The sequence below is a fragment of the Aethalodelphis obliquidens genome, unplaced genomic scaffold, assembly GCF_003676395.1.
Source record: "Aethalodelphis obliquidens isolate GAN/ISIS:26980383/991018 unplaced genomic scaffold, ASM367639v1 scaffold53, whole genome shotgun sequence".
Lineage (NCBI taxonomy): Eukaryota > Metazoa > Chordata > Mammalia > Artiodactyla > Delphinidae > Aethalodelphis > Aethalodelphis obliquidens.
The window spans coordinates 8,937,504-8,960,399 of NW_020837997.1; the positions used below are offsets into that span (position 1 = coordinate 8,937,504).

A 22,896-nucleotide genomic window follows, 5' to 3' on the forward strand; every position below is an offset into this window, starting at 1 on the left:
CTATAAGGGAAAAGAGTCTGAAAAAGAATATATGTATATACATATATATGTGTGTGTGTGTGTGTGTGTGTGTGTGTGTGTGTGTGTGTGTGTGTGTATAACTGAATCACTTTGCTGTACACCTGAAAATAACACAACATTGTAAACCAACTATACTTCAATTAAAAAAAAAAAAAAGGGAATTCCCTGGCGGTTCAGTGGTTAGGACTCCATGCTTTCACTGCAGAGGTCTGGGTTCGATCCCTGGTTGGGGAACTAAGATCCCACAAGCCGTGCGGTGTGGCCAAAAATATATTTTTTAATTGAAAATAAATAGATGTAAATTTTTTTAAAAAGATGCCCCTCCCTGGTCACCTATGCCAAGGTCCCTTCATCCTCCTTGGGATCCCCTGTCCCGAGCTCCCACAGAGCATTAATTTCTAAGTTCTGCCAAAATTTCTTGTACACATTTCTTGGGTGTTGTCCCCTCCCCACCGTCTCTGTGTCCACTGTCCTAATTTCGGCCTTGTCATCTCTCCCTGGTCTCTGGCCCCCTGCCTCCGCCTCCTCCAATCCATCCGCTTCCAGAAACAGATCTGACCGTTCTCTCCTTTGCTTAAAAACTACCCACATGCATTGCAGGTGGGAACATAAAGTGGTGTAGCTGCTGTGGAAAAGAGTTTAGCACTTCCTCAAAAAGTTGAACATAGAATTACCCCATGTCCAGCCAATCCACTTCTGGGTATCTATCTAAAGGATTGGAAAGCAGGGGTATTTGTACACCTGTTTTCAGAGCAGCACAATTCACAACAGCCCCAACGTGGAAGCAACCAAAACGTCTGCTGACGGGTAAATGGATAAACACGATGTGGTCCATCCGTACGATGGAATACTATGTAGCCTTTAAAAAGGAAGGAAATTCTGACACCTGCTACAACACGGAGAAACCTTGAGGGCATTCTGCTGAGTGAAATAAGGCAGACACAAAAGGACAAATAATATATGATTCCACTCACGTGAGGTCCACCGACAAGTCAAATTCCTAGGGACAGAAAGTAGGGTGGTGGGGGCCGGGGGCTGGGGGAGGGGAGTAGGGAGTGAGTGTTTCATGGGGACAGAGTTTCAGTTTGGGAAGGTGAGACACTTCTGGGGATGGATGGCTGCACAATGTGAATCTGTCTGGTGCCACTGAACCGTACACTTAAAAAGGGATAAAATGATAAATTTTATGCCATATATATACATACGTATGTGTGTGGGCTCACAGGCGAAGTTGGGGATGGCCACTCCCAGTGGGGGAAGCTCAGCCCGAGGCTGGGAGCACAGGTCATGGTGACAAGCTCAAGGTCGTTTCCGGCCCCAGCCCTGGCCATCCTGAGCATGGAAGGTGGGGCGAGGTGCCCCCTGAACCCAAAGATGACATACGGCCGCTTCCGAGAGGGGCAGGTTTATTGGTGGGACTGATCAAGGGTCATCAGTGCAGTGCTGGCCCTCCCCCGGGGGACAAGCCAGTCCAGTGTGTGGACCCTGGGGGCTGGGGGTCAAGGGGGACCCCGGGGGGTCACAGGCATAGCAGCAGGCAGAGGGGCAGTGAGCCGCCTCCAGAGGGCCCACCCCTAGTCCAGCCCAAAGGGGGACCCCTCTCGAGGTCCTCAGGCATCCGCAGATCTGGGGGCGTCCTGCGGCAGACAGCTCCGGTGCCGGAGGATCGGCTTCCCCTCCTCCTGCAGGGATAGGGGCGACCCCGCACGTGACACACAGCCCGGGACACCGGTGCAGTCATCTGGGTCTCCCCACCTTGTGGGGGGCCCGAACCACCCACTCTCACCATCTCGGAGGCAGTGCTGGGGCTCGCGCCCTCTGGAGAGCCCCCTTCGTCCCGCGAGCAGTCTGGCCCCACGTCCTCCTCGTACTCAGTCAGGCAGTCCGACTCCTCCCCTGGAATGGCAGTGGGTGAAGTTGAGGGCGCTTGGGCTGGGCTGACCTCTCCAGCCACCAGTACACCGACCCCGGGCTCCTGGGGATGCCTTCAGCCCCCTCACCATCTGCGCAGCCGTCGGAAACAGAAACATAGCTCGTGGGGGGCTCGATCCTGGACACGATCTCCGCCAAGTCGGTGAAGCCGGAGCTGGGGAAGGCAAGCACCTGCGGAGAGGCGTGGGTGAGGCTCTCGGGGTCGTCTGAGGTCTGGGGGAGACCCAGAGGGGACTGGGGACGGGGGATGTGTCGTCAGAGCGGCCCCGCCGGAGAAGGAGGGCGCAGGCTTACATCTGCACGGCGGCTCTCATTAAGGTCTGCAGACCGTCGGTCCGTGAGCATCTTTTCAATGATGTCGCCCCGGGTCCAGCCCCCAAACACGGCCTTCCCGTACTGGTAGCCCACATCCTGCAGGAAACGAGGGGGTCTGGGGCCATGTCTGCAATCCCTGGGGGTGTTCTTCTCTGCCTCATCTTCTCTGCTTATCCCCACCCTGCCTGCCCCTGCCCTGGCCCCTCAAAAGCCTGATGCTCTGGCGGAGCTGGCATTTGAGACTACACTGATTTCAGAGTCGGCCACACGTAGCACACTCACCCCCATGTCCCCTATCCTGTGCCCCTGCCAGACATTACCAATCACTCTTTGCTCATGCTTTCCCACTCAGCCCCATGCAGTGTGCCAAGTACCAAATGATTCGAGATGGCGGCATGCAGGCTTATTTCAAGGTCTGCAAATATGCGGTATACCCGTAAATATCATCATCTCCCATGCCCATAACAGACATCACTAATCCAGCATGGTACGCCTTCCCAGTGAGCCCAGAAAGGGAATCAGACATTTTTACTCAGGGCTCTGGGCAGCAGCTACTGATCATATTCTTTTCTTTCTTTCTCTTTTTTTTTGGCCACGCCGTGCGGCATGCGGGATCTTAGTTCCCTGACCAGGGATCGAACCCATGACCCCTGCAGGGGAAGCACGGAGTCCTAACCACCGGACCACCAGGGAAGTCCCAGCTACCGATCATTTTCAGTTGGCATGGGCTATGACACATTTTTCTGGGTCAGTGGCACATTATACAGTGCTCCATCCAGTGTATCCCAGACTTGGCATCGGACGTTACTAATTTTTCGTGGTTCTCATTCCCACCTACACAGAAACGGCATTAGAAATCTCTAATTAGAAACAGCATTAGAAATCTCTACAGCGTGCTTCAGGCAGTGCCGCTGGCACATACTAAGAAACTTAGTTCGCACATACACATGTACATCCCCTTGCCACACTCACTGCAGACATCACTGATTGATTACCGTTCTATTCCCCATGGATCCCAAATGCAGCCCTAGAATCCTTCCCTTCATGTTGCTCTGGGCTTTCAGTATTAAAGCTCTGCCGGCCCACCACACTGGCACCAAGTGGCTCCCACCCGCTCACATAGATCTGGTCGAACTTCCCGAAGTCCATGGTCTTGAAGCAGTCGATGGGTGGCCGCAGGTACTCGCAGTACGAGCTGGACTTCACGACCTCCAGCTGCCGCACGCAGGACACATAGGCCAGGCGAGACTGGATCTCGGCCATGTCTGGAACCTTGATCTTGTCTGCCCAGGGGTTCAGCCGCTTCCACAGCAGCCACCAGCCAGAGAGGCTGTCCCCGTAGGTGCTAAGGTCCGTCTCATCCTGGCTTCCCACGTCGATGGCAATGACCGTCTTGGCACCCATGCTGCGAGCAATGTCCGCTGTGGGGCATGGGGGTCAGGGGGCTGTTCTCCACCGGGACTGAGGCAGGGAAGTTCAATGCAGCCCCGCAAACACCATCACGCACGTGGTCACGCAAAAAAAAAAAAAAAAACCATGCGAACAACACGTAGGCGTGCAAAGGGTATGGCTGTAGAGGCCGATGATGTGGAGGAGGGGACGGGTGTTGGAGCTTTTAGGTCTGGGGAACCAGGGCCAGAGGAATGGAGAAGATGGAGGCAGAGGGATAAAGTCACTGGGGAAAGAGACCCAAGCTCAGACACATGGGGGAGAGAGATATGGAAGGAGAGTAACACGGAGACAGATTATAGTAAGGACACCAGGAGGCAGAGATGAAGGGATCAGAGTCATGGAAACAGATGGAGGATCAGAGACGCAGCGAGATGCGGGAATAAAGACATCGGGAGACAGAGCCGCGGGGAGAGAAATGCAGGGGACCAGAGACAGCAACAGAGATTCGCGGGAGAGAGAGATATCAGGGGCCAGAGATATGGAAGGAGAGAGAATCCGGGCAGAAAGAGGGATCTTGAGACTGAGACAAGGGACACAGAGCAAAGAGCCGGATCAAGGAGATTCAGGCAGCGGGACGGATGGGGTGAAGGGTGGGGTGATGGCGCGCTGAGGAGGGTGCTGTAGCTGTGGGTCTGGGTGCCCCACTGAGGGCCCCTGAGTGGGTCTCAGGGTGCCTGGGGGGACATGGACAGGGTCCTGTAGCCAGGTCCAGTCCCCAAAGACACCTAAGTCTCCAGAAGACTTTGCCCGTGTCCCTCACAAGCTTGTCTGTGTCTGTGTGTGTGCTGTACACACCCCTATCAGGTATGTGCATGTCCCGTCTGTATGTTTGTGAACACACCCACCTCTGGGTGTGCTATACCTCTGCACACACACCCAGGACTGTTTGTATTTCTTTCCTGTGTCCCTAGATCAATGTCTAAGTATGTTTCTTTGTGCGTCCAAGTGTGTCCGTCCTCCTGTGAGTTTGTACACACTTGCTCACGCGCATGAGGTTGTGTGAGTGCAAGTATCTGTACAGAACGCCTATGCAGGAGTTGGCAAGCTGTCTGTAAAAGGCCAGAGAAAAACTAATCTCGGCTTTGCAGGCCATATGGTCTCTGTTGCAACTACTCAACTCTGCTGCACAGACATAGCCACAGACAAAGGATAAATGATTAGGTGTGGCTGTGTGCCAATAAAACTTTATTTACAAAATCAGGCAGGGGGCCAGGTTTGGCTTGTGGGGTGCAGTGTGCGGATCCCTGATCTATGGGACCTCAAGCGCCTGTGTAGCCAGTGTAGGTGTCTACTTGTGTTTGCACACCACTGGGTGTGTGGAATTTTAAGTTGCAACTCCCCTGCCTCTCATCTGCATGCTTCAAGTGAGTGGGTGTGAAAGAAAGCTCGTTGTGGAGCTGCCCCACCCACCTGCGTGTGTCCACGCTTGCCCTGTGTGTGTGCGTGTCAAATATAGCACATGGGCGCATCCTTCACCTGCACACACACATGCCTGCTATGAGCTTGCCCGCGTGTCTGTGCACGGGGACAAGCAGATGGCTACTTGCCTGGTAGGTTGTTGATGTAGCCGCCGTCCATGAGGAGGTGCCCATCCTTGGGGTCACACAGTGGCGGCAGGTATCCCGAGAGTGTCATGCTGGCACGCACGTATCGCCACAGGGAGCCTGCCCGGCGGGACACACAGACACAGACACGCACTGGCACACTCAGACACACTTGGAGGCCCAGCCAGCCCGGTGGGCTCGCTGACCCGGCACATTGTTGACACAGCACCCGTCCACCAGCAGGTGCCCGTCCCTGGGGTCGCAAGGCGGGGGCAGGTAGGGGCAGTAGGAGGCAGTGGCCCAGATGTAACGCCATACGCAGCCTGTGGGGACTGGTGTGAGGGGGTGAGGCGCCCAACTAGTCTCTCGGCCTCCTGCCCGCGAGGACAGACATACCTGGGGCCTCTGGGGCATTAGTGGGTGACGATTGGTGCTCAGCACTCAGGCCAGGAGGGATGGTCACTCATGTTAACAATGTCCCAGATGCTCAGCTGCCCCTCCCCCGCACCCACTCCCCACATGGCTACAGTGGTTTTGGTGGGGCTGGCTGGGGTACCCACCATCTTTGTGGACACGCATGGCTGAGGCGGTGATGTCCGTGGTCACGTTGAAGTACGGCAGCCACAGGTCCTACAGGGACAGGGACTGCGGTCCAGGAGGAGTGGGGACTCCTGTGGGGAGGGGCAGGGGAGGGGCAGGCATGGGGGAAGAGTGCACCTCGATCTGCTTGTCCTGGAAGACACGGTGGATGCTGCGGTTGAAGGCCGACCCCGTGAACATGGAGGTGACAGGGTAGGTGAGGTCCAGCACGGGCTCCAGAACTGAAGTCATGCTCTAGGGGGCAATGGGCCAGCGGGGGGTCAAACAGGAGTCACTTGGGGGTCACTGACTAGGCAGTCCCTAAGGGGCCTGACTTCTCCAGCTGGGAGCTGGAGACTAGGGTCACTAGCCAGAAAGTCATTGGGGGGGGGGTCATCCAAGGTCCTGGAGGTATCTCTATAAAGGATCCAGGTGGGGCTCACAGATTAAGACGGGGAGGGGCAGGAGAAACCCAGAAGCCCGTCTAGGGTGAGGTTTCAGGGTGCTCCTGGGGTGGGGGGACCCCCTCCCCGCAACACACACCTTGGCCCACTCCCGGGCCCGCTGCTTAGTGCGGCTGGCGCTCCGCTCCTCGGCGTACAGGGCCCCGATGAAGGAGCCGATGGACGTGCCGCCCACCAGGTCGACAGGGACCCCCGCCTCCTCTAATGCCTTCAGCACTCCGATGTGTGAGCAGCCTCTGCAAGGTGGAGACCCAGTGACCCTCTGGAAATCCCCTAAGCCCCACCCCCAGGAATCTTATCCCTTCTCCCTCACCTGCTAGGAAGGTGGTGCCGGCCCGCCCCTATGGGATCGCGCCCAGGGAATCAGCTCTACCCCTCAGGGCCCCTGGCCCCGCTCCTGTCAGCGCTGACCCCGCCCCTCACCTGGCCCCGCCCCCGCCCAGCACCAAGGCGATGGTGTTGCCTGTGAGCACCCGCGCCAGGCGGGAGAAGTCGCTGTGCCGGTCAGCGCGCCTCGAGAAAACCTTCTCGTAGAGCTCGTGCTGGTGTGAAAGGAGAGAGACGCGGCCCATGAGGATGCGGGTGTAGGAAGCGGCGTCTAGACCTCCAAGGCACTGCCCTGGCCCCGCTGGTCTCTAGGCCGCGCCCCTCCAGTAGCCACGCCCCTGAAAGGTCCTGAGAGCCGACCAGTCCCCTGCAGGGCCCCTCACCAGCTTGGCGGGGCTGCGGCGCGAGAAGAGGCGGCGCGGACAGCGCAGATGCAGGTGCCCCGAGCACCAGCTGCGCATGTTGAGCCACTCCACTGTGCGCGTGGGACCCGGGCCCTCCTCGCGGTGCAGCAGGACCAGCTGCTTGAGGGCGCGCACCGCCGTGTTCTCCAGCATCTGCTCCAGCTTTGGGGGGGGGGGGGGGGGAGAAGGGGGAAGCACGGAAGTCACTCTCACCCGTGGTTTCCTCCCTGCTCCTCCCACACCTGGCCCCGTAGTTCCTGGTCGCCTAGCCCCACCGGTGAGGGTGCACGTGGCCCGGCGCAGGCACCGGAGGGCAGGGGGCGGGATCCCAGGGATGGGGTCACTGTGAATGGTCTCCAGACCTGGCCAAGCGTGGGCTCCTGGTCACCAAGGCCCACCATGAGGATGCAGTCGGCCTGGCGCAGGCAGCGCACGGTCCAGGGCGTCAGCGATGCGTCCGTCTGGTAGAGCACGATGCGGTGCGTGTCCTCCTGCTGGGCCAGCCACCCTGACAGCCGGAATTCCTGGATGCTAGGATGGGGGCGGGGGACAGTCATCCTGGGGCTGGTCAGGGGTCCCTGCCCTCAGGGACCATGTAGCTCCATTGCTCTGGGGAGGGGGACCTGGACATCCAAGCCCCACACGCCTGCATCCTCCAGGGGCGGATTCACTACACTGTCTCCCCAGTGACCAGAGGAATGGGGGGCGCATGCTCCTTGTTTCACAGCCTAGACCTCAAATGAGATCTGAAAGAATCCTATGCTTTGAGCTTATCCCTCGCGCCCCACCCTAACCTCCTGCACCCCCAACACACACCTGTCCAGTGCAGAGGCCCCCAGGCGTGCCCGGATGATGTCACTGTTGAGAAGAAGTGTGGGGCCTGGGGATGGGTGAGGAAGGGTGTTTAGGAACCCAGGTCAACGGAGCTGGAGGACCCTCCTATAAGACAATACCACCCACTCCGCTCCCACAGCCCTGTTCCAGCCCCCCAGCCCCACCTCTGGCCCACCCAGGCGTCTCCATTCATTGGCCAATGCCCCCACCCACATGCGCCTTGCCCCACGCAGACGGAAAGCCTGCCCTTGCCCACGACTGACCAATGGCTTGCAAAGCATGCTGCAGCTCCAGCATGAAGGCCATCATGGGCACCTCGGCACACACGGGCAGCACTGCCACCGTTGCCAGGTTGCTGGCTGGGTTGGTGAGCTCCGAGTGAGGGGGAACACCTAGGCCCGAACCTGCTGAGACCCCAAAGGATGGTATTTGCTGTGCAGTCCTGTGTCTGGAAAGGTCAGCTCGCCTCTGCCTTCTCAGAAATCCCTGTTCCCTGTTCCTCAGCTGAGGCTTAGTGATGCCGTAGTGAAGGTCATGGCCTCAATCCTAGCTTCACAGCCTCAACCACTGTTCTTGATAAGACCTGCCTATCTGACCTTCAGTTTTGGCCCAATCTCCTCAGTGGCATCCACTACACAACTGTATAACCATTTCTGTTTTCCACTCCACCTGTGTGGACTGATCTGTGCCCCTACCCCATTCTGGCCTTGGGGCCTCTGTCCACTAAAGGGACTTGAACACAAAACTAGACGGAAATAAATATATTTTTGACGCACTGATTGCTTCTCAGCTTCTCTACTTACACTTTAGACCAAGACATCAACCCCCATCTCTTGACCGGACTTCTCCCAGCCTCCTCTCCTCCAGTTTTCCTATAACAGTCTGAACAACTTCAAATGCCTTTCGACGGCTCCTAGTCCCTGCATGACTTGCCCCCCCTCCCCCTCACTCACTTTCCTCCTTGAAGTGTTTCAACACCGCCAAGCCCTGTGTGCAGAGCCTTCAGAGTTCTGTCAGCGTCTGGCCCCATCTCATTTATCACGTCTCAGCTCACTGATCTCAGAAAAGCCTCCCTCCCGCCTCTAGTCATACCCCATCAAGACCCTATTTTGTTTTCTTCACAGTACATTATCCGACATTGTACTCTTTCTTTGTATCTTAAAAACTGTATCTTGCTTCTGAAGCTGTAAACCCTTCTAGGGGCTTTGTCTCTCTTGTGCATTCTCCAGGTTCCCAGAGGTCTGAGATTTTAAAGTCCCTGCCCCCATTATCTGCCCCAGAATCACACCAAGGGCGGTCCTGGCAGCCGGGTGGGAGAGAACATGTATTTGTGTACTTGGTGCGAGACTGGGGGAAAAGTCTATCGGGGAAGACCCTGGGCATAGGGGCAGTTCTTGGCCACGGCTCACCCCCGCCCCTACCCTCAGGATCCAGGTGTCAGGGCTGATGGGGCAGAAGCCCCTGGGGGGAAAAGGAGAGTAGAGGTTGCCAGGCTGGTCCAGGGTCAGGTCACCATAACATAGAACCTCAGGTCCATATTTCTGCACATCTCGAATCTGACTCAATTTCCCAGTGTATCCTAGCTGACGGAAACCACATCTCCCAGCATGCCCAGGGAAGGGAACCACACAACCACCACCACCCCCAGCATGCACTGGGACAGGGGCCATCTCCCAGCATTCACCGGAACCAGGAACCACATCTCCCAACAGGCTGGTAACCTACGAAGCCACTTTCCAACATGCCCTGGGCCCCAAACACCACCCCATAGACTACATTTACCAGCACACTTTGGTCTAGGTTTCCCCTTCCTAGTATGTGGACTCCATCCTCCAGCCAGCCCTGACACCCTGAACCAAGCTTGCCCTAAAGACTCCTCCTGTCAGCACCACTGATACTTCAGATTCCATTAAAAAGCCGGCCCTGGGTCCAGGACTCCGTTTCCCAGCATGCCCAATAACCAGCACTGCAGCCCACAGCATGCACCGGAACTCGGATTCCCACTTCCCACTTGAAGCCCCGCCCAGAGCAGGTTATACGCAGGACTCCACTTCCCAGCATGCCCTGGGTTCAATGGCTCCCTCTCCTAGCTCGTCCTGGGCGTTGGACTAGATCCCTTAGCATTCACGGGCGCTGGCCAGCTCTCACCTGGGAAGGGTCCTTGCAGCTGCTGCAAATTCCCCAGAATTTTCTGGCTCAGCAGGTGGATGAGGCGGGTGACAACCTGGGTCGTTGGAGGCCGGCGGTCCAGTGAGACTGGAGGAGCAATTCTGCACCACCTTTTCCTCCTCTACCAGGGCGCCTGGGTCCCTGTTACCTGAGTCCCACCCCATGAGCCCCGCCCTCACTTGGAGGCTTCACCTCCTTCCTAGGGCTCCACCCCCATCTAACCCCCCTCTCCACACATTAGGCCCTGCCTTCTCTGGGTACCCGCCCCCACTCCCATCTGTCCAGCCCCCGTTAGGAGAACAGCCCACAACCCAGCGAGCTGCACCTGCGGGTATCGACGTTTGATGTGGCCCAGGGTGCCCTCGGGGAGTTTGGCCAGCTCTGTGTCGCGCACCGCGTGCACCGTTGTGGCACGTGGCTGCCTGGTCAGCGCCTCCACCTAGGGGACAGCGTGCCTGACCAGGGCTGCGTGAGCCAGGAGCTTGATAGGTAAGGGAGAGGACGACCGTGGGTGCAGAGAGGAGGCCCTACCGAGTCCCCCCCACCCCGCCCCAACCCCCAGATGGGGTGGAGAGAACCAAGCCTTACTACCCATCTCGGGGCTCTGAGGAAAGGGAGAGGACAGGAGGACAGGGATCCACACCGGCGGGGGTCCCCTCTTCTGAGGTAGAGAGGTCTGGAGACTGATTCAGATCAGACTCGCCATCCTGATGAGGTTGCCCCCATGGCCCCACCCCATGGAAAGGAGTTGGGAAAGTGGATTGCACGAGGTCATAGGTTGGGGAGGGAGCGTTCTCTACCCCCAACAGGTTACCTGGGATGAAGTGTATGTTGGGCGTGGGGGGAAACTGGACTGGGAGAGGTTAGAGGTCAGTGGGTGGGGCCGAGCTCACCACTCCTATGAGATCCCCGCGGCCATACTCGCCCACCAACTCCTTCTTGCCATTGCCACGCTGGATGACACTTCGCAGCCGCCCATTGAGCACGATGTAGGTGCAGTCGGAGCGGTCGCCCTGCCTGGGGTGGGGGTGGGAGGGGCGGGTCAGACAGGGTAGGGGTCCTCGTAGGCAGGGCCTGAGGGGAGAGGTGGGGGCAGGGCCTGCACCTGTACAGTGCGCGTCCCGCCTCTACCGCTGTCCAGTCGATGGCGAAGTCCATCTGGCGCACGAAGGGCGACATCCTCGCGGCCACGGTCTGCGCAGCGCTCAGCACTACACTGGGCTGTGCACGCATGATCCTGTAGGCGAAGGGCAGGGGTGCATGGGCCGGGGGCGCCCTAGAACAGCCCTTCGGGAGTAGAGAGGGTGGGGGATGGCCTGGAGGCGGGACAAGAAGGGCTCAAATCTTCCCTGGAAAACTGTTGGCTGTTCAGAGGGATGGCCTCATGCAGGGCAGAACAGAGTTGGTCGGGGCTGCCTAAGCGTCACCCCCACCCCAATATCGGGCCCAGTCATACTCATAGAAGTCAGACTTGGAGATCCGCAGGAAGGTGCAATCACGCTGGGCTCGCAGCGTGAAGATGAGGGGCTCGCCGGTAAGCACGGCCAGCTGTCCCACCAGCTCCCCGGGCTGCACCACGAACAGGCACACGTCTTCGGCCTTGTCGATCATGCGCTGGTAGACGTGCAGGCAGCCCCAGAGCACGAAGTGCAGGCTCACATCCTGTAGGGCAAGGGCCAGGAGATGGGCACAGGGGCACCACCTCACCCACAGCTCAGGTCAGTGCACTCCAGAGGAAAGGTTAAGGAAGGAAAAGTTGGAGGGAGTGAAGGCTTTCCATAGCACTGAGCTGAGCAGCATATGTCATCTATATTCCCACTCAGCACCAGGGCAGACATTGCTAATGGATCACCCAACTCAACCCAGATTAAGGCCCATGAATTCTTTTCAACACAGCCAGCAAGAGCCGACGAAGACTGGCTACACAGGAGCATGGCTGAGCTTAGAGCCTCTTTGCTTGTGCTGGGCAACTGCATAGCTACATGGAAAAGAATAAAGTTGGATTCTCACCTTATGCCGTATTAAAATGGATCAAAGATATGAATCTGAGAGCTTAAACTATAAAACTCTTAGAAGATGGGACTTCCCTGGTGGCGCAGTGGTTAAAAATCCGCCTGCCAATGCAGGGGACAGGGGTTCGAGCCCTGGTCCGGTAAGATCCCACATGCCGCTGAGCAACAAAGCCCGTGCGCCACAACTACTGAGCCCGCGTGCCACAACTACTGAAGCCTGCACGCCTAGAGCCTGTGCTCCGCAACAAGAGAAGCCACCACAATGAGAAGCCGGCGCACCATAACGCAGAGTAGCCCCCGCTCGCCACAACTAGAGAAAGCCCATGCGCAGCAACAAAGACCCAACACAGCCAAATACATACATACATACATACATAAAACTCTTAGAAGAAAATACAGGGGTCAATCATGGTCACACTGAATTTGGCAACAGAATCTTGGATATGATACTAAAAGCCCAAGCAACAAAATGAAAAACAGATAAACTGGACTGCAACAAAATTAAAACCTTTTGAGTTTCAAAGGGCACTATCAAGGAAGTGAAAGGACAACACACCGTGTGGGAGAAAATATTTGCCAATCATATATCTGCTAAGGGTCTGGTATCCAGAATATGTAAAGAATTCTTACTACTCAGTACTAAAAAGACAAATAACTCAATTAAAAAATGGGTAAGGGCTTCCCTGGTGGCACAGTGGTTAAGAATCCACCTGCCAATGCAGGTGACACGGGTTCGAGCCCTGGTCCGGGAAGATCCCACATGCCGCGGAGCTACTAAGCCCGTGTGCCACACCTACTGAGCCTGTGCTCTAGAGCCCGCGAGCCCCACTACTGAGCCCGCGTGCTACAGCTACTGAAGCCGGCGCCTAGAGCCAATGCTCCACAACAAGAGAAGCCACTGCAATGAGAAGCCCGCGCACTGCAATGAAGAGTAGTCCCCGCTCTCTGCAACTAGAGAAAGCCTGCGTGCAGCAAGGAAGACCCACTGCAGCCAAAAAATAAATAATTTTTTTAAAAAAATGGACAAAGGCTCTGAATAGACATTTCTCCAAAGAAGATTTTTGAATGGCCAGTAAGCTCAACATCATGAATCATTAGGGAAATGCAAATCAAAACCACAGTGAGATGCCACTTCACACCCACTAGGATGGCTTGAATCAAAAAGTGTTAGAGAGGATGTAAGAAACTGGAATCCTTACACACTGCTGGTGGGACTGTAAAATGATACAGCCACTGGGAAACAATGTGGCAAAAATTTAAAAAGTCCTCAAAGAATTAAAAATAGAGTTGCCGGGACTTCTCTGGTGGCACAGTGATTGAGAATCCACCTGCCAATGCAGGGGACACAGGTTCGATCCCTGGTCTGGGAAGATCCCATATGGCACGGAGCAACTAAGCCCGTGTGCCACAACTACTGAGTCTGTGCTCCAGAGCCCGCGAGCCACAGCTACTGAGCCCACACGCCACAACGAATGAAGCCCGTGTGCCTAGAGCCCGTGCTCCGCAACAAGAGAAGCCCGCGCTCACCGGAACTAGAGAAAGCCTGCACGCAGCAACAAAGACCCAACGCAGCCAAAAAAAAAAAAAAGAAAAAAAATAGAGTTGCCATATGACCCAGCAACTCAACTCCTAGGTATCTACCCAACAGAAATGAAAACGTGTCCACAAAGACATCTGCACATAAACGTTCATAGCCGCGTTATGCCTACTAGCCAAAAGGTAGAAATAACTTAATGTCCATCAACTGATGAATTAAGAAGCAAAATGTGGTCCATTCGTACAATGGAACAGTAGTCAGCCCTAATAGAATGAGGCACTGACACATGCCACAACATGCATGAACCTTGAAAACAGCATACTAAGTGAAAGAAGCCCAGACACAAGGGGCCACATATTGTATGATTCCATTTATATGAAATGTCCAGAATGGGCAAATCTATAGAAACGTAGGATTAGTAGTTGCTTAGGACTGGGGCTGTTTAGGAGGTAGGAGACTGATGGCTTAAGGGTATGGTGTTTCTTTTTAAGGTGATGCTCTGAAAATGCACAGTGGTGATGGTTGCACAACTATGTGAATATACTAAAAACCAGTGAATTGTACTCTTTGAGTGGGTGAATTGTATAATGCATGAATTACGTCTCTAAAACTATCACCCCGCAAAAAAAAAAAAAGTCCCCTTTGGGAAGTTCCCTGGTGATCTAGAGGTTAGGATTCGCCACTTTCACTGCTGGAGCCCGGAGCCTGGCTTCAGTCCCTGGTCAGGGAGCTGAGATCCTGCAAGCCGTGCAGTGCATTAAAAAAAAAAAAAAAAAAAAATCCCCTTTGCTCCCGGTTCCCTTGTTCCACTCCATTGCTGTTGACTTCCTTTTGTTTCCTACAGGTGGAATAGCTCTACCACAGGACATTTGCACAAACTGTCCCCTCTGCATAGAATGCTCTTTCCTTCCCCTTGCACCTAGTTAATTCGTCCTCATCCTTCCTCCTTCTCTGGAGGTCACTTCCACAGAGACACTGCCCTGACTAAACCAGACGTTGTGGAGCTGAGAACATCTCCTTTGTAGCACTAAGCACATATGATGTAGTAACAATTTGTGTAATCCTTTGACTGTACTGTCTGTCAGAACTGTGAGCTTCCCAAAGGCAGGGGGCCCCACTGGTGTTTCTTGCCTCTGCAACAACCCTGGGACACAGCAAATGCCCCTCTCCCCTCTGGTTAGCCTGCCCAGCTGGACACCTCTCTGTCCCACCCTTTCAAATAAGGAACTGAAACTGCCCAGAGACAGAAAGATTCCTTCCTCATTCATTACACAAACCTGTCTGACACCCCACAACGCCCCAGATGAGTGCCAAAACACTGCAAGGATCCCTGGGAGAGGCCCAGGCCCAGGAGACATACACACATGCTGGAACCTTCCAAGATAGAATTCCCAGACTGGGTTTGGGATATAAATGGGAGTGACTAATAGTAGGCTGCCATTTGTCCTCAGACTGGGAAGCATGTTGTTTTTCACTGCAGGACTTCTCAGAGCCTTGAATATGCTAATAATGCTCACTGGGAGCTGCCATGAAGGGGTAAAATAACCTGTGTTTCTCCAACATGTTGCACACAGACCCCCTGTGATATGGCCGTTCCATGAAATATGCTTTGGGAAATGTTTGTGGAAAGCGGGGTTTCTCAACCTTGGCAACACTGACATTTTGGACTGGATAATTCTGTTGTAGGGGGACTGGCCCATGCAGTCTTGCATCCCTGGTCTCTAACCCGCTAGATGACAGTAGCACCCTCCCAAGTCAATCAAAAATGTCTTGACGTTGCCAAATGTCGTTGACAATGACGTTGAAAACTATTGGTGTAAAGTTTCAGAGGGGGGCACAGCAGACCAGCTTTGTCCCCAACAAAGTTCTGAAGACCCCGAGGAGCCTGGTGTGTTAGCAGGCTGGGCTGGGGCTGGGGCTGGGGCCGGACTGGGTTGAGCCCAGCAGAGGCTCCCAGATAAGCAGGGGCCCGGGGCCCCTGCAAGGGCCACGGTGTGACCACACTTCCTCAGCCAGTCCCCCAAGTACCTCAAACAGCTGGCATAAAACTTCCTCTGCAGAAAGGAGCCCACCCTGCAATGAGCAGCTCAACGCGGCCACTCAGTCAACTGATCGTGTGATGTAACAACCACCCTTAAATCAACCATACTCCAATAAAAATTAAAAACCACCACCACCACCCAGCCAGCTAATAGCTGGGCCACCCCCAGCCCCTCCCCCAAGCCCAGGGCTCCTCCCTTGAGCCTGGGGCGGTGCTGTGGTCTCAACGCCTAAGTCATGTCACCCCTACTGTCACCCCCACCCCATCCCCCGACTGGGAGCTGCTGCTCCAACCCTCCCCTGGCCTGTCACCCTTGCAAACCCTAGTAGCTGCGAACTGAGTATTTCCTGTTTCATCCTCACAACACTTCTAGCAGATAGTTTCGACACTCATTCTGCAGGCGAGGAAGCTGACAAGTTTCTAGATGATTCACCCAAGGTCACACAGGGAGTCAGGGCAGAGTCCGGGTTTCATGTTTGGCTTCCTCCCTAACCCTCCTCCTCTGTGCTCCTGGCCTGTGACGTCACAACGGGTCTCAGTTTTCCCGCCTGGAGAATGGACGGATTAGTGGGATGCACAGTTTCCCACACCTGTGTGTCACCAGGAGGCACTGAAATCCAGCTCGTGGGGCTAGTTCCCAGCCTCCAGGTCCAGATTCTGACCTGCACCCGTTTACTGAGTGCCCCCATCCTAGCAGGGACCCAGGAATGAGAAGCAGACAGAGCATCAGAGTATGTTGTAGAGTTGAAAGGTCAGAAAATGGAAGTTGCAGGAAATGCCAGGACAGGGAAGAGAAATCTAGGGGTGGAGGTCCTAGTATAAAAGGTTCAGGGGTTAGAGGAGAATATGTCCAGAGGACATGGGGAGGGAGGGCTGTGAGTCAGAGTCATAGGATCCAAAGGTCAGGGGCTGGAAATCATATACTGGGAGGTCTACATCTAGGGTGAAAAGGCAAGGATCAGAGAGAGGTCTTGGGTCAGGGCTGCATGATCAGAGTTCAGGGCTCAGCCTCACCTGGTCCCCCTGGCGGGCAATGATGGTGCCGGCTTTGGTGTGGTGCAGCAAGACTCGGCTATTCAAAAGGGAGGGGTCCTGGGGAGGAAGGAAAGGGGGTTGAGACTGGCCCAGCCAGGCCTCCCACCCCCAACCTGGTCCCCCAGACACCCTCAGCTGCCCACCTCAATCCGCATCAGCTTGGCCAGCTCTCGCTTCGCCGCCTCAAAGATGCTGCTTGTCTGGCGGCCCTGGTAGGGCCCGAAGGGGCACCCGCCAGTGGCCGACTCATCCTCACAGTAGCTGTATTCACAGGCCCCGGCTGGCTGCTCCCGGGGCTCCTGAGTAGGGGTCTGTGTGGGGCAAGGCCTGTGATCTCCCTGCTCCCACCCGACCTTCCTCCTCGGGGGACTCCACCTGTGGCCAGACCAGGGTCCCAGGAGGGGACTGGGGTGGGGTGGGGGAAGAGGGCAGGGCCTTACCCGAGCCAGGGCTGCCTGGGGCCCCCATGAGGCCTCTTCCTGCAGGGACACGGAGATCCGGCCCCGCTCATATGCCATGTCGAAGTCCGAGCGAGGGCCGCCCTGCAAGCCTGCAGTGGGCAGGGGGCAATAAATGCAATAAAGATGAGAGTGACCATAGCTGGAGTCTAAGCAAGCACTACCTATGTACCCGAGGCCACGGCTACACAGACATGACTAATCGATCACTGCTCTGGCCCTTGCAACCCTTCTCACCACAGCTGGGAGGGCACCATCTCAACGACTACCCACAACAAAAAGACATGAGTAAGTGCTGCTGATATTCCCATTTCACGGATGAGAAAAATCAAGACTGGCAGGCCTGCATCCAACCCGGAAATTCGATGGCCTCCCCCCACTCCACTTGGTGCCCCAAACCTGAGATGTCCACTGGCATCGAGATGCAGCGACTCAGCAAGGGCGCCGAGGGGGCTTCCAGGGATGTGGGCTTCACTGGGTCCCCTGGGGGAGACGCGTGTTCAGGCTCCTGCCCCTCAGAGCGCCCAGGACTGGGGGTGGGGAGCTGAAGGGGGCCTGGGGAGAGGTCAGCTCAGAGTCCCTGGGGACCGGGGGACTAGGAAAAGTGGTTCCAGTGGGCCCAGGGGACTGAGGCCAGGGGTCCTGGGGGATCCAAACAGGAGTCACACCTGGGTACCTAGCTAAGCGGGTCCCGGGGGGGCTGGGCAGCTCAGGTGGAAGTATCTGAGGAACTGAGACACGCATTGAGGGGCAGAGAGCCTGGGCTTCTTGGGAGTTGGCTGGGCCAGCCTACGGTTCCTGGGGGTCAGGCAGGGGTCACCTTGGGTACCTGCAGTTGCAGGCAGTGGGGCCCCGGTGGGGTCAGGCGGCCGGCCAGGCGTCTCCCTCGCCTCCTCAGAAGCAGAGGTGCTGGCTATCCGCTTGGAGCCGCGCACAGGGCTGGTGCGGGCTGGGAGGCCCGGGCTGGGGAAGAGGCGCAGGGGCTGGATCTCCTGGGGGCAGAGGGGATCCTGTGGCGTGTCTGGGGAGGCACACGCCGCACACCCCTCCGGCCCCTGGTGCTCTCCACGTAACTCACGTGGCTGAAGAGCTCGTTGGTCAGACCCAGGTAGTTGTGAAGCGCCAGGAAAGTGACCCGCTGTAGCCTCACCATGATGATCTTTGGGGGCATGGCCGTCAGAGGAGGGGGCCAGGGAGAAAGAGGGTCAGCCACAGGACTTAGCACTGAGGGGGTGGGGCCGTGGGTGGGGAGAGGGAGATGGAGCTAAGGCCAGGAGATCAAGGTCGGAGCAGGAAGGGGCTGGGCAGGGCCCTAGGAGCCAGGGAGAAACCGACAATCAGGCAGCAGAAACCTGGGGCCACGGGGTGGAGGCAGCTCATGGGAGGAGTCAGGGAGGTCCGGCTGCTCAGGGCCGATAAACGCAGCTTCAGTGCCTGTTGGCTGCTGGGTCCCAGCCCCCAGGAGCCTGTGATGGGTGGGGGGTTATGAAAGGAAGTGGATGGCCCGCTGACCTGCACTACCCGCACCAAGCTCTCGGGATACTTGGTGAAGACGGCTGAGAAGGCCTCGACTGGAAGCCGCAGCACCGTGGAGTCTCGGGCCGCCCGAGCGGACACAGTACGCTGGGGGTGCTGGTGACCCTGGGGGTGCCGGGGGCACAAGGAGGATCAAGGTCAGGGGCTGTGAGAGCCCCCCTTCCTGCTCCCCCCCGACCCCTCCTGATGCCACTGCCTTGAGGGACCACTGGCAACATCAGGCACGCATCAGAGATGGGGGCCCTGGGGGTGACCCTCCCCAACGCAGCCTGGTGGGTGTGGCCTCCCACCCAGCCTCCCCCGCCCCCTCCGTACTGCTCACTCACGGTGATGACATCCAGGATGCTCAGAAGGCTGTTGACACTGTCCCCAGGAACCACTTCCTTCACCACACACTCCTTCCCATCCTGAGACACGGGGTGGGGGAGGCGGGCACTGACCAGGGCTGCCCCTGCCCTGCCAGCCCACGTCCTGCCCCCTGACCACGCCACTGGTCCTCATTCTCCCTCGGTGATCACTGACACCCGGACCCCACTGAACCTTCCGACCAGCATCACCAACCATAACCGGTGACTGTGCAGACCACCCCAGATGCTCTCGGACACCCGTTCCCAACTCCTGCCTGCACATCTCATAAGACCACCAACCCTGGGAATTCCCTGGTGGTCCAGTGGTTAGGATTCGGCGCTTTCACTGCCGTGGCCCGGGTTCAATCCCTGGTGGGGGAACTAAGATCCCACAAGCTGCGCCTCGCGGCATTGCCAAAATTAAAAAAAAAAAAAAAGCCCACCAACCCTGCTACCAAAAGCACTGCCTGTCCCCGGTGACCACTGCACCACCGCTCATCCCTGCCGCCCATCTCACTGTGGTGCCCCCCGGAGGGGGAACCCACTCACAGGAGCCGGCAGACAGAGCTCCAGCAGCCCATCCTGCACCACGTAGATGCTGGCATCGGGCTGGCCTGGCCGGAAGACGTAGTCACCCTGGCTGAGCCGCTGGAAGACCATGTGCCGGCACAGCTCCAGGAAGAGCGGCTTCTCAAAGTGGCCCAGCACCCTGTTGGATAGGGACCGGGGAATGGAGAGATGCAGGAGGTCAGGTCAGCCCCAGCTCTGCAGCCCCCTGCCTGCACCTTGACACTGACCGGACGTTCTTGAGCATGTAGAGCACCTCGGAGGGCAGGTGGGAGTTGGCCAGGTCGCCCTCGGTCAGGTCAGCCTCCAGCACCGCAGGCGGGGGCTCCTTCCGCTGCAGCGTTGGCGCCTCTTTCTGGATGCGCAGGATCCTGGTGGGAGGAGGGGGGAGCGAGGTGGGGTGAGAAGCAGGGAGGGGACTCAGGAAGACCTGAGACCCCCCACAGAGCCCTACCCCGGGGACACCAGAGCAGGACTCAGCAAACTGTGGCCCACTGGCCAAATTAGGCCAGCCACCTCCTTTTGTAAATAAAGCTTTATTGGCACGAGCTATTAATACATTCATTCATTTACACATTGTCTGAGGCTACTTTAACGCTACAACAGCAGAGTTGAGTCGTTGCAGCAGTTGCAGCAGCGTTGCGCGCAGCCTGCAAAGCCCCAGATGTGGCCGAAAAAAGAGAAAAGTTGCTGACCCCTGAAATAAAACCCTGAGGTCACCCTTCACTAGTCACAGGCTCCCTAGATGAACCCTCTCATTAAGCAGACCCCTGACACAGCTTCCAAGATATGGGCAGACCCCAGAAAAGCACCTCTGTTCATCATGGGACCCCACATATTGCACGCCTCCATCATGTAGCCTCCGTCACGTAGGCAGAGCCTTGGGGTAGCTTCCATTATATCAGGAGACCCCAGATAAAACCTCTCTGATCCTTATAAAAATCCCTGAGATAACCCTTCCTCCCCAGTCTCAGACAACCCTCAGATAGCCTCTCTGATGGTCACAGAGACTCTTGAGATAGCCCTGGTTACGTGCAGAGAATCCAGATACAGCCCCTCTACTAACCGTGGACCTAGGAGAGCTCCTCCCTGGAAGTCACAGTTGCTACTGAAGACAGTCCTTCCACTACTCACAAAATGCTCAAGATAGACCCTCTAGAATGAGCTTAAACTGAGTTAAACTCCACATTACAGAGAAATCCAGAAACAGCTCCTCTTCCGGTCAGGAAGATCCTTGGGCTAGCCCTCGCCCAGGTCACAGAGAGCTGAGATAGCTCTCTCAAGGCCATGGCAACATCAGGGTAGCTCCTCAAGGGTGTGCAGACACTGAAACCGCTCCCGGGAGGTGGACAGACCCTCAACTAATTGTGGGAGACCTAGAGATAGCCCTTCTACTCAAGTCATAGAAAGCCATGGGATAGCACACCTGTTGACCATGGACACCCCTGGAATGGCCCCTCAGTGTGAAGAAACACTTGAGACAGACCTTCAAAATAGAATCTCTGATGTCAGGAGACCCCAGAGCCAGCTCCCAACTTGGAAAGATCCCTGAGAGAGCCTTTCTCAGAGACCCCGAGGGACCCTTTGCTGATGACATGCCCTGACATGCCCTTCCCGTGTCTCTAGTGCCAAACGATTCTTGAGATGACTCCTAGGGAACAGAACCCCCTAACACAGCCTCTGTGTAGGTTGGGGAAAATCCAAGGGAGGTCACATAGAGAGATGCTTTCTGATGCAGAGAGATTGCTGAGATAACCCCTAGGGAACAAAAGCCAGAGATAGCCCCTCCTGCAGGTCCCAGAGAGACCTGCGATAACTCCAGTGAGACTCTGGAATAAACCCTCTCGTGTGGGGAGATCCCAGATTTGACCCCTAAGGGTATGACAAGACATCCGAGGTAGTGCCTGGGGATTAAATAACTCACGGATGCCCCTGTGGCAGGGAACATCACTGAGAGAGCCTTCGGGTGATACAGACAGCCTGTCTGGTTGGGGAGAGCTCTGAAATAGTCCCACTGACATGGCAAGATTCCAAGACAGTCCGTGGGGTTCAAAGAAGCCCGAGATACACCCTTCGGTGTGGGATGATCACTCAAAAAGCCCTGGACAGCCCCAAGTACACCTAGCACAGCCTTACTTCTTAGCAATGTTGAGCATCTTAAGTTTCTTCTTCATGCGTGGCCGGGAAGTGGTGGAGACGGAGGTGTCCACCAGCGAAGAAGTGGATTGTGATACCTGGGAGGATCAAGGATGGGGTGGGGTGGGAGGAACGCGTCAACTGCCAGTTCAGACCCTAGGGAAGAGGGGGGCAGATCCAGAGGCCCTTGATCAAGGAGGGCGGCCGGCTTACTAAGAAGTATAATTAGGGAAAGGGCAGGATCTCTGTGTGGCCAGTGGGAGCCCCGGGGGGTCCCAGACTCACCTTCCGCATAATCTTCCGGCCATAGAAAAGCACTTTATCTCTCTTCCGGAATCGATACCGCGGGCCATCCGGGGCTGGAGTTTCTAGGGGTAAGTGTGGAGAGGGGCAATCTGACCTCTACGCACACTCCGCACGGCCAGAGATGGGGACGCTGCGTGCAGGCTCCAGCAAATCCCATCTCTACTGCCTCAGGGGCCCGGACATTTCAGCTTCCCATCCCTCAGCACCCCCAGAAGGCCCTCCGGGTCCTCACTCGGCACTCGAAGCCTCCGCACCAGCAGGAGGATGAGCACGGCCGTGACCAGCACCGCGACTCCAGCCCCGATCATCACGCCCAGCACCTGCGGGACGAACGGCACTGGCTGTGCATCGCATGCCCACTCCGCCAAGCCTTCCCCGGGGGCCGGGACGTCCGGGACCTCATCCCACGGAGCCAAGGCCTCCCCCGAGACCGCAGTCGGCCCGGGCCTCGACTCCCCCATCTGCAAAATGGGCCAGCGCTGCTCCCTCCCCTGGGGAGCAACGCTTTCTGGAGGCTCGGCGGCCCGCAGTGCACACCGGGAAACGTAGTTCCGCCTGAACAGACGCAGACTGGTTCTCGCGAGGCCGCGATGCGTGCTGAGCACGTCGGGAATTGTAGTCCCCGTGGCGCCACACGAACCCCCAACCCTTACCATTCCGGTTTGAAGCGGCGCCTCCATCAGTTGTTTCAGGCTGGGCGGCAGGTCTGGTAGTTCAGACTCCTGGGGAGTAAGAAGCAGGACGAACCCGGGCAAGTCATCACTCTGGGCCCGCCCCTCCCCTGCTATAAGCCCTGCCCCCTTCGTACCCACTGCCGGGGAGGCTTCTCCGCAGGCCTGTGGGCGACTGAAGGGGCGCTGCGGAGCAGAGGGGTGGGGCA

The 22,896-nt window shown here is 56.9% G+C and overlaps 1 protein-coding gene across 9 annotated transcripts; it reads right to left on the reverse strand.

Annotated features, from left to right (window-relative positions):
- Positions 1-1,183: 1,183 nt before the first annotated feature.
- On the reverse strand, positions 1,184-22,733 carry PNPLA6 (patatin like domain 6, lysophospholipase). Of its 9 annotated transcripts, none has more exons than XM_027085729.1 (33): positions 22,670-22,733; positions 22,249-22,336; positions 21,996-22,078; positions 21,711-21,808; positions 19,805-19,945; positions 19,557-19,716; positions 18,987-19,067; positions 18,637-18,765; positions 18,203-18,283; positions 17,954-18,116; positions 17,524-17,607; positions 17,107-17,216; positions 16,810-16,977; positions 16,646-16,723; positions 11,498-11,703; positions 11,147-11,278; positions 10,935-11,058; positions 10,367-10,480; positions 10,021-10,096; positions 8,136-8,279; positions 7,855-7,918; positions 7,401-7,569; positions 7,018-7,200; positions 6,731-6,849; positions 6,387-6,543; positions 5,982-6,098; positions 5,825-5,894; positions 5,268-5,384; positions 3,388-3,689; positions 2,248-2,364; positions 2,022-2,124; positions 1,808-1,917; positions 1,411-1,703 (listed from the first exon to the last, which is right to left on the reverse strand). In XM_027085729.1, the coding sequence occupies exons 1-33, from the start codon at positions 22,694-22,696 to the stop codon at positions 1,632-1,634; spliced, it is 3,987 nt and encodes a 1,328-aa protein (XP_026941530.1). In that variant the 5' UTR covers positions 22,697-22,733; the 3' UTR covers positions 1,411-1,631. The 9 variants fall into 9 exon arrangements, with proteins under 9 accessions (XP_026941534.1, XP_026941528.1, XP_026941529.1 ...); XM_027085732.1 differs by having other exon boundaries at positions 8,136-8,276; positions 16,810-16,965; positions 22,670-22,711; XM_027085731.1 differs by having other exon boundaries at positions 8,136-8,276; positions 22,670-22,711.
- Between the last annotated feature and the right edge of the window lie 163 nt (positions 22,734-22,896).

What these genes read in the sequence shown, in the direction of transcription:
- PNPLA6 (XM_027085726.1), bottom strand. Translation starts at nt 22,477, where the DNA reads ATGGGGGAGTCGAGGCCCGGGCCGACTGCGGTCTCGGGGGAGGCCTTG. An exon ending in AGCTCTGTCTGCCGGCTCCT is followed by an intron (nt 19,068 to 19,556) that starts GTGAGTGGGTTC and finishes CCCGTGTCTCAG; the next exon opens with GATGGGAAGGAGTGTGTGGT. An exon ending in CATGCGTGTCCACAAAGATG is followed by an intron (nt 5,385 to 5,824) that starts GTGGGTACCCCA and finishes CCCGCCGGGCAG; the next exon opens with GCTCCCTGTGGCGATACGTG.